This window comes from Anguilla rostrata, chromosome 5 (genome assembly GCF_018555375.3).
Source record: "Anguilla rostrata isolate EN2019 chromosome 5, ASM1855537v3, whole genome shotgun sequence".
NCBI lineage: Eukaryota > Metazoa > Chordata > Actinopteri > Anguilliformes > Anguillidae > Anguilla > Anguilla rostrata.
This window is the reverse complement of record NC_057937.1, coordinates 40,158,395-40,169,956: the sequence shown is the minus strand read 5'-3', so window position 1 is coordinate 40,169,956 and position 11,562 is coordinate 40,158,395. Positions and strand designations below refer to the sequence as shown.

The 11,562-nt window shown below is 41.9% G+C and overlaps 1 protein-coding gene across 16 annotated transcripts in view; it reads right to left on the bottom strand.

Moving 5' to 3' along the window:
- LOC135255262 (neuron navigator 2-like) overlaps positions 1-11,562 on the bottom strand; it is a 194,369-nt gene that overhangs the window by 49,933 nt on the left and 132,874 nt on the right. For all 16 annotated transcript variants that reach the window (XM_064336200.1, XM_064336201.1, XM_064336190.1 and 13 more), the window contains one exon: positions 10,524-10,910. In XM_064336200.1, the coding sequence (XP_064192270.1) occupies positions 10,524-10,910 (387 nt within the window). The remainder of the gene's footprint in view (positions 1-10,523; positions 10,911-11,562) is intronic.

The following is an 11,562-nucleotide window of genomic DNA, read 5'->3' as shown; positions in this document are numbered from 1 at the left end:
CTTCAACCCTCACTAATAATTGTCTACTAGCCTACTTATCAATTATTGCTTTTGCACCATATTTACCCGCCGTTCACCGTTCAGTTATTAACCGGCTACAATATTGCTAAGCCACATGGATTCAACGGGAGCTCTTCTGTGCTTACTGGCCTGTGTTCTTTAAAACCACCGGCAGGTTTGCTAATGATATTTCACGCATTGCATAGCTATGGCATTAGCTAACGAAGTCACGGCAAATGTATTCCTTTCATTAAAACGTTACACCAGTTCACCACTGTGCCATTTCTATTAACTATATTTCTTCACTTGGCTACCGTACAAAACTTTCATATAAGCAAACGCCACGCTTCTATTTCTACATTCATGTTACCTCGCTCTGTTCTCTATCTAGCCACATACGCTACAAACAATTACTACTTGTGTACATTCTGCAACTCCGCAATTTGAACAGCTAATCCATCCGTGGCCTAGTGGGTAAGGTTACAGTCTTGATAACACTGGGTCGTATGTTCAAGCCCAGCTTGAAACACGTTTCTTTAACCTGCTTCGATCCTCACTAATAATTGTCTACTACTTCTTAATTATTGCTTTTGCACCATTTCTACCCGCCGTTGACCGTTCAGTTATTAACCGGCTACAATATTGCTAAGATATATGCATTATGACTTACCGTCTGTACGTTGGGTTATTGACCGGCTACAATATTGCTAAGCCACATGGATTCAACGGGAGCTCTTCTGTGCTTACTGGCCTGTGTTCTTTAAAACCACCGGCAGGTTTGCTAATGATATTTCACGCATTGCATAGCTATGGCATTAGCTAACGAAGTCACACACTGGTAAACCTCACTCACTCACGGCCACCCATATGCATTTCATGACGCAAATGTATTACTTTTATTTAAAAGTTACACCAGTTCACCACTGTGCCATTTCTACTAACTATATTTCTTCACTTGGCTACTGTACAAAACCTTAATATCAGCAAACGCCACGTTTCTACATTCCTGTTACCTCGCCCTGTTCTCTATCTACCCACATACGCTACAAACAATTAGTACTTCTGTACATTCCGCAACTCCGCAGGTTGAACAGCTAATCCGTCTGTGGCCTAGTGGGTAAGGTTACAGGCTTGGGAACAGTGGGTCGCATGTTCAAGCCCAGCTTGGAACCCGTTTCTTTAACTTGCTTCGACCCTCACTAATAATTGTCTACTACTTCTTAATTATTGCTTTTGCACCATATCTACCCGCCGTTCACCGTTCAGTTATTAACCGGCTACAATATTGCTAAGATATATGCATTATGACTTACCGTCTGTACGTTCAGTTATTGACCGGCTACAATATTGCTAAGCCATATGGATTCAACTGAAGCTCTTCTGTGCTTACTGGCTTGTGTTCTTCTTTAAAACTACCGGCAGGTTCGCTAATGATATTTCACGCATTGCATAGCTATGGCATTAGCTAACGAAGTCACAGACTGGTAAACCTCACTCACTCACGGCCACCCATATGCATTTCATGACGCAGATGTATTCCTTTTATTTAAAAGTTACACCGGTTCACCACTGTGCCATTTCTACTAACTATATTTCTTCACTTGGCTACTGTACAAAACCTTAATATCAGCAAACGCCACGTTTCTACATCCATGTTATCTCGCCTGTTCTCTATCTAGCCACATAGGCTACACACAATTACTACGTATGTACGTTCTGCAACTCCGCATTAAAACATTACATTTAAAATCATGATTCACTCATAAGTATAACTACTAGCACTGAACATGAGAAAAACACATTCGTGCAATAGATTACTTTACAGGTAAATAATGTGTGCAATGTTATTTGACCCTCCACTTCAACAACCAATGTTCAATACCGACTGTTATATATACCATTTGATAAGGAATATAAGCTCGCTCATGGTCACTCCATTTACTTCGCACTATACTCCGTGATCATGTCAACCTTCACCTACATGCCCATTCTGCTAAAAACATATTGTTTCAACTACGGAATTTCGTACTTTCATTTTAATTTCTCTCACACTGTTGTTATTCTCTCATATGCAAAGCCTGCTGGGACATATGCGTCTGCTCCTATTCTCCACTATCATGTTTTCCGGTTCTAGTTTAGCAAAACGGCGAAGAGGATTCCTACCTGCAGATTAGCCTATCAAAATGCCTTATAAACCTTACAAACACTAAAAGTGCATCTCCACGAAATAACAGACAATGGAGCAGGACAGAAGGATAAACCTTACAAACACTAATAGTGCATCTCCACGAAATAACAGACAACGGAGCAGGACAGAAGGCTACACAAGTTGCGACCTAGGGAGTTATAATTCTACGGGCGTGTTGATTATTTTGTCAGTCAAGGCTCGTTGGATGGACGTCAAATCCGTGAGTACATACCATATTCCATCTGCGTTTCTGATGCGTTTACGCTTACGCCATTGCATCCTTTCTCACAGACACTGTTTTACATATATAGCAAACCGAAACTGCTGAACGGTACACGCTCATCAGACTGTACAGATTCACACAACGATAGCCATAATCCACAACCGTTTCTTGCAGGGTCGCATTTCTCACTCTCATAATAAAACGCTTTGCAAAAAGAACTGATATCTCATAAAAACACGTTTTCAACGTACAAAAATGCCAAGTTACTAAAAAGTATTGATATCAAAATGACGCCAAGTTACGATACTACAAACAATATAGGCTATCTTGCCTCACCGAAATGACATAAGATGTATCTCAAAGCAATGCTACCCAATATTTCCTCAGTTCTTTCAAGTCACTTGGCCCTGTGTTTTCTAATCTTACCATTTCACAATATCATGCAAACTTTCTGTCAGATCAAAGAGACAAATATTTCGAATTGCCTCATGGAACACATTGAACATTGTACATTGAAATTAATGTATAAATTCATTAATGTACAGAACTGCTGCTGAGCAACGACAGGAAGCACATTTCTCCAGAAAACATGTTTATACTTGCTTCTGAACTGAATTTGAGTACATGTGCAAGTTATTGTATATTTGCTACGTACAATAAATACTGCATGTAAAACACATATTGTACATACATACATAGAGAACTTCTTTATCCGCATGGGGACATTTCCCTGGCAGCATCTTACATTCACATTCACGAACACACTTGTACCAAGAAACATACTATCATTCACGCAACAGAAAGCCTGGGCAGCGAAATACATAGGCCTACATACCAATACAAATTGGACATACACACACCTATTCAATCAATCTTGACTGTGAGAGAGCCATCCACACATATATTTGGCCTGTTCATGTAGTGCATGCTTATACACAGGGCCAAGTGACTTGAAAGAACTGAGGAAATATTGGGTAGCATTGCTTTGAGATACATCTTATGTCATTTCGGTGAGGCAAGATAGCCTATATTGTTTGTAGTATCGTAACTTGGCGTCATTTTGATATCAATACTTTTTAGTAACTTGGCATTTTTGTACGTTGAAAACGTGTTTTTTATGAGATAATTATTTACCCGGCTGAGAGAGAGAGAGTGAGAGAGAGTGAGAGAGAGAGAAATATATATATATATATAGAGAGAGAGAGAAAGAGAGAAAGATACACATATATATAAAGAGAGAGAAAGAAAGATTAAATATATATATATATATATATATACAGCACTGTGCAAAAGTCATAGGCACCCTAGATTTTTAAATATGATATATAGTATATATTTGGTCTTAGATGGTTATTTTTTGTTTTCTGCATTAGTATGTCAGTAGAAAAGAGCAAATTTGAGATGAATTTTCCAAAAAATTTAATTTTACAGATACATTTTTGTATTTTGTTAAATAAAGTAATATTTTAAGTAACAGACTACTTTGCTGATAAAAACTTGATCAAGGGTCTCTGGGATTACCTGGAGAGCCAGAAGCAAGCGAAACAGCCAAAATCTGCAGAAGAACTGTGGCAAATTCTGCAAAATGCTTGGAACAACATACCAGCCGATTTTCTTATAAAACTGCTGGACAGTGTACCTAAGAGAATTGATGTAATTTTAAAGGGTGGTCACACCAAACATTGATTTTTGATTTAGTTTTTAAGTATTTACTGCTCTTTATATTATTTTTTCAATATTTATAACCTTTCATTTCATTATTTTTGAAAGCATCTTAGCTGTACAGCATTTTTTTTACAGGTGCCTAAGACTTTAGCACAGCACTGTATATATATATATATATATATATATATATATATATATATGAAAAGAGAGAGAGTGCCCAGATCCAACATCCACTCCAGATAATGGCTATCTGAGGCAGATAGAAACATGCTTACTGGTGTCATTAAAGGGGGGGGGGGGGGTGCTATCCTCTGGAAGCAGAGGCTGTTAGTCAGAGGTAGAGCATAGTGTTTCTTTGTGTGAGTTCCTGTCAAATTAAACTCACAGAATAGCACTCACAGCCTTTGCTAGAGATGGAGAAAACATGATGTCAGTGACAACAAAATCTCAGTATCTTTAAAATGGTGCTCATTTCAACCTATTTGTTCAACAGTTATTTAATATCTTGCTACACATTTAAAATGCAAGCAAACAAAAAATGCAATTAACTGTCCATTAACAGTAATGAGAAAAAACACCACAGCAAAATAGATATTACTCAAGTATTGTGATGATTGCCATTTTACCTACATACCTACAGCAGGACACTAAAGTGGAAGCAATTAAAGCACTCAGCCACTACTTAAAACAATTCATAGAGTCAAGGACATACTCAAAGGAAAAGAATTCACATCAATGTTTCCATTTAGTCCTATTTAGAGTCACAGCATAACATAAAATCAAAAAGTCAATATTAAGTATAAACACTTGTAATTGTAATTACTCTAGTGAGCAGCCCAAAGGCCTATTAAACCACGTGACATACCTTTCTGCATTGAACATCTAAGCAACGCAAATCCAACAGCAAAAAAATGAATAAAATAAAAAAATCCCGGTTGGTTAGATGATTTAGGCTGCCCTGCTCTGCTCCAGTGAAATCTCCAGTAACAAAGACTGCAGGCTGAGAGATGTGTAAACTCTCCAGTGAGCGCCTGAGTGTGCGCGTTTGTGTGTGTGTGTGTGTGTGTGTGTGTGGGGGGTCCTCCTGCTCCCCGTAGGTCACTGTGAGCATGTGCCGTGTGTGCAGTGCTGGAATGCACCCTCTCCCTGCCTCTCTGCAGCCCAGTCACAGAAAAGTCTCTGTGTGCCCGGAGAACCCTCCACAGAAAGAGAGAGAGAGAGATGGAGGGAGAGATAGAGAGAGAGAGAGAACAGGAGGAGGAGGAGTAAGAGAAGAGAAGAGAAGAGAAGAGGAGGCCGATGAAAGAACGCTGAGGCACTGAATCACCTCAGCCAGTCGGAGCAGTGCGAGAGAAAGGCAGGCTAAGGCAGGGGACCTCCAGCGGCTGGAGAGGGAGAAAGGGATGGTGGGAGGGAGAGAAATAGAGAGGAAGAGAGGGGAGGGGTGACTGAAGGGGGAAGGTAGGCATTTGGGAAAAGGGGAAGGGGGTGGGGGCGGATCCACAGCATAGCCTGTGGTGCTGATTATCATGAGTAGTGAACCGAAACGCATCCATCACATTATCTCTCTTTTTTTGTTATTGTAAGCAGTTAACTGGAGACAAAAGCATTTAAGGGAGCTTTTACAGATTGGGATTTTACCCAGACTAGATCCTGGGCAGAACACTGATAAATACACTACTTTTAAACAAGCGGCTGATCTGGGGATTTTAACTGGATTGCCCACATTTGCCATGCGAAAATATATTCGTTGAAAAAATTTCAAACTACAGAATGTGAACCTCACCTAAAATGAAAAAATAAAATAAAACCTACAAACCTTTGCCTCATGATAGGAAATGAATCATACAAGATTTTGAAGATACAACAGGCATTGCGTCGCTATCTCTAATTCAATCTTGTATGAAGGTACATCACATTAGCAGCAGCAACAAAAAGACACGGGTGATTCTGTGGTTCAGACAGCCTCTCACGCAGGATGTGTGCTTTGGAAAACCGGACGGACGTGTAACAGATCACGGCAGGAGCAGAGGGTTTATCTGCGGATGTGCTCGGGCCGTTCGTGCACAAACAAGCAATTGGCGATGATTTATCACCAGCTGCTCGGTGCCAGGGGCCCAGCCTTACGGCTCAATCAGCATTTTTATGGAGGTTACCCCATCGCAGCCCCACATAATGTTCCCCCGGCGCTGCCATAAAGGCCACGCGGTGGGTTGTCTCGTGTCGTAACCTGTAGAGTTCTGTCCGCGTGCTCACTGAGAGCTGTGACGTCAACGGCTCTGATCCGAATGCACGACCTTCGCAGCACGTCTCTCCCTCTCTCCCGCTCCCCGCTCCTCCCGTCTCTACACTGTCCTGTCCAAAAAAGGTCATTAAAAATACATTTAAAAAAGGCTACATGGCTGTTGTGAACTGTGCTAGCTTGGCCCTTATTTTGATAACCGCTAATGCCACTCTCCATCGAGCAGCCCTGAGCACCTCAGGGCCAGTCCAGGACCTCATCAAGGTTAGCCAATCAGTAAGGGCACGAGTCAAGGTGCATTGGCCACAATTTATACAAGGGTCTATTTAGACTTCTTTTGACTCAGTTACTGAGTAGCGCATGGTGGGCATACCGGTCTGGACTAGGCTATAAATCAACAACCAGAGACACTGACGGAAGAACTTCCACAAAGCCTGGCTTCAGTATGATCAGGCAGCAACTGTGTAAAATAAGCAGAGATCTGGCTTTTTCAGATTTAAATCATATGGGAGACCAGGTTAAAAAGGCTAGATATCCAATTTATACTATTATCAAATTTCAAACAGAAATGACGGTTCATTTTTAAAATCTATTTTAATAGTGCTCTCCAAAAAATATGGAAAGAGTAGAGTGAAATTAGCCACTTTTGCTATATAATTGAGATCAAATAATGAATATGAGACAAAAGTACAAACATCTTTTATTTCATGGTATTTATATCCGCATATGTTGTACCATTTTACAGAAACAGCTGCTTTTGTGTTGAGTCCACACATTTTCAGCTGTGCAAAATTAAGTTAACAGATGAACTTAAAAGTAAATCAAAGTCTAATATTTGGTTGCATAGCCCTTAAATGCAGTAACTGCTTCAAGTCTACATCAACCCACTGAAATCACCAAACATATGGTATGTTCTTTGGAAATGCCTTTCCAGGCCTTTGCTGCAGCCAGTTTCTGATGATCTTTGTTTTATTGGGGGGTTCTGTTGTCAGTCTCCTCATCAGCAAGTGAAATACAGGCTCAATTGCATTTAAATCAGGTGACTGACTTGGCCCACCTTAGGATTCATCGTGGCTGATCTGTATGGTGGCCTTGTAAGAAAGTAATCCTTTTCAAGACTTTCCAAATTGCTGTACTTGATAAACCCAGTTCCTATGCCTGTTGTCTGTCCTCTCAGGTTGCAGATTAGTCTAGTTCTTTTCAGCCGTAGTTAGTCCTCTGGTCTTCATGGTGTATGCCTATGACTCAAAATGCAATCACCACTTGAAAACAAAGGCTAAAACCAAGACTAGACACTCACTGCTCTTGTATTTGTGAACAATCCATGCAAAAGGAAACACCTGAGCAACAGTTAACACCTGTCAGTCAATTCAGCACAGCTGAAAATGGGGGGACTCAACACAAAAACAATTATTTCTGTAAAATGGTAAAACATATATACGAATGTAAATACCATTAAATAATTGTCTGTACGTGAGTCTCATATACATCTTTTGATCTCAAATCCAAATGGCATAAGTATATAGCAAAAACAAATTTCACTACAGTTAGTGTACTTTCAGAGGGCACTGTAGCTGTTTAACTTTCCCTGCATTTCTTTGCTCTCATGGAATGACGTCCGCTGATACCATGGTATTTAGTATGCATGAATAGGATCATCTTGTTTGGTCTTGATGTTTGCACTTAGCTCTCCTCTGTTCTGCTGCACTTACCCAATCTTAGCTAGGTCTCGCAACACAGAGTTTTAAATCTCAAAGTGAATCCAAGCAAAATAAAAGATTATAGATCATATAATAAGTTTCTACAATAGGCCTGCTGTAATACATTCTGTATTTACTTTCCAGATTGCCCACCCTCTGGTCTTAAGCCCATCTCCGTTTCAATACAACTGAGACAGCGCCTTGTTCACGTAGCCATTAACAGCACAGCCCTCATTTAGTAAGGCTTTAAATCGTGATGCTAAACCGTCTTTCCTGTGCTTCAGTAACTCAATTTAGCACCCTCGACGACGCAATTCTGAAATCTGTATGCTTCCGTGAGTTTCGTGATTATCTGCCAGAGGAAAGCGCTAAAATAACCATTGCAGGTCTCTAGGTCATTAATCGCTCAGAAGTCTTGCCAGATTTTCCTGTGTCTTTTCTAAAAAAATTTTTTTTAGAAAAATCACAGCGCTTCATATTTTATTACGACGGCACCTCACGATAAATCATCAGAGGCTTTCTCTGCAGGTGAAAGGGGATCGAGTTCCCTCGCCTCCCTGCGCGGGGGTAGGATCCTCAAAGGGAAGGTGCCTTTAAAAGCCAGATGATTGTGGTGTGTGAAAGCAGAGGCATGCAGGTGTCTGCTTCTGGACAGCCAGAGACTGGAGGTATAAAAAAAAAAACACAACAGCTGCTCCGCTCCATGCCATGGAAGATGATGGGGCACTGCTGCTATAATTCTTTATGATTTCTTTTTAAATGTCAGCAGTCTAGCGGTAAACACAGCCTTGCCCGCGTCTGGCAAACCCTTAAAGGATTCGGCTGGTTCTTGGGTGATCTAGTGTCTCGGTGCTATAAACGCCTTTTTTCACGTGTGTGGTCAAACGCTTCCTTTCTCCTTACCTTACACGGAGTATCAAAATCCTTAAAAGCCTTCATTTTTTAACGTGACAGTAAAGAGTTGAACTCAGCTGAACTGTCACACACTGTCAGCAAGAGGTCATTTCTCTAACAGTGTGCAGTGTGCAGCCTCTCACAATTTGGCTGCATACATTTTTCAAAGTGAAGGAGATAAATCTTCGCTTTGAAGAATGAGAATCACCACTTTCAAACAGCAGACCGAAGATGAAAGTGCAATTTCGCATGCAACACCTACACATTAGGTTTAATCTAAAAACACACAACATTCATCGACACCACACTAGAAAGTGCTGAGAGAACAAGAAATGAAATCCTAAGAAACTTGGAAAATACGCAGATTATCGTCGCATCGAGAGGCGGTAAATGGTATGATATCATGTCAGATAGAGATACGCACATGTATATCATGCTTATACATCCCAGATTTAACATGTTTTTTTCATGAATCATACTGTACAGGTACAGTCATAGCTGTAGGTGTTTTCCACTTGAACAGGAAATAAATTCATACAGTGAATCTCTCATAAATCTGCCCTTTACTTGCATTCCTGCAGTTGCTAGTAATGTTTCCCATGAGTAGATTATTTTTCCTCCGTCATAGCCTCAAATGACCCGGGTCATCTTGCTCTGCATGGTACCAGGGCAGAACAAAGGGGATTTACAAAGAAAGAGCTGCTTATAGGCTAAAACAACCTGAAACATGCCAATCACATTCCAAACTTTATACCTCAAACCACTGTGAGTGACGCCATACCTGCTTTCTGTTATGACTATACCACTGTGGGTGACCACATACCTGACAGCTGGTCAAGACTGCACCCCAATAGGTCATTTCATATCAGCTTCCTGGACAAAACTAATTTTATACAAATGTGGGTGACCGTAGACATCCTGCCCCGTTTTGAAATGGTGACTGGACATGTTTGCAATAACTTAAAATGAGGGAATGATCAGGGAAACCTTGCCTTCTTCACAGCACAATGGTCAATAAAATGTTATACCCACAGACCAGACAAGCCTCTGAGTCATTCACAAAATATTGTTCTTATATTCAAGGGAAACCATTTATTTTATGAAATGACAAACTAAGTCTGAAGTAGACAGTAGAGGAACAAAAGTGACCACAATACTGGCAGTTCCAACTGTTCTATAAAAAAAAACTATCAGAAGGAGGCAAAAGCAACACTGCCATCTAGTGCCATTTTGACACATGGCGAGCAATACAAAGCTATACATACACATACTTGCACGTGTATGTGACCGTGAATAACTGACATAAATTCATTCAAAATAAATTATTAATGCATGCTAATTATAATAATTATTGCCAAACCACTTTTTCAAAGAAGCATTAAACTAATGTAATAGTGTCCTCCAAAAACTAGCCTACTAAAAAGAGACGTGTCCAAATTTACCCCTGGTTGGTTAAAAAGCTCTAAAGAACTAAATATATGTTGGTTAAAAAGCCAAGTTCTAATATGAATCCAAACATCCAAGATGAACACAGGACAGGACTACAAAACCCAGAATTACAATGAGTTACTTCCAGCGCCGGCTTCCTGCGTGAGAGAGTGCTGCACTCACCCGCTGGTGACATCACTGGCCCGGATGTTCTTGCTCAGCACGTCGCCGTCGCTCATGTACCCCGGGGCGTCCACGCCGATGCCCTCCAGGTCCAGCTCCTCCACCTTGTCCGCCAGGTCCGGGCCGCAGACGGCGCTGCCGCGGGCGCCCAGCTGCCTGCGCAGGGGGCCGGAGTACAGGTAGCGGCCGCTCTCCGAGCCCACGAACCGGCTGGCGTTGGCCCGCGGCGGGTAGCCGTTCCCCATGGAGGGCGCGTCGCCCGCCTGCAGCCGGGGGCTGGTCTGGCCCAGTCGCCACGACAGCGGCGTGGAGCGGGACGCCATGCTGAGCACGCCGCGCCCGCTGATCTCCGTGGTGACGCTGCCGTCGAAGGTGGTCTCTAAGGTGCTGGTGAGAAACGGAAGACGTCTCTGAGCTTGGGTCACGCGAACAGCCCCAGACCGAAACCCCTGTCGTTCAAAAGCGCCTGTCAGTCAAGCTCGCCGGATGAGAGCGTGTCCCTGCCCGTGTCCCAGCCTGCCAATCAAAGCGCAATGACTCTTCAGGGGGTGTCTGAAGTGCACAAATACACCATTTCCTTTCATGGGCGAACAACAAAAAAAAAAGGCCTCTGAACAACTGTCCAAGCGCTCTCTGAAGAGGATTCACAGGGCTCCTGTCTGCAGTTCCCAGGGCTTTGTGCCTGGCCGGGCCAAAGACCATCCCCAGAATAGACAATGTTGGCTTGTTAATAACTGGCCAGAGGCCAAGCTCCGCGGAGTTCCGCCTGCTTTTTGCTCTGAAAGTTACTGAACTATTTACGAGGGGCAGCTCTGGTCGGGAGCTTCAGAGTTTCTGCAGTATCCCAGAGGGAGCACTGCTCAAGTCTCGAAGGTCCTTAACCTCTCCACTAACTGCTCACCTGAATAAATTAATAAATATGTAAAATATGAATTATTAAAGCTGCCCTACGGTATCCATAGCCTTCCGATTACCTGAGTAGTAATAATCAACTTCGTATTTATACTCGTCACCATAATCATAATTGCAATAGGGACAT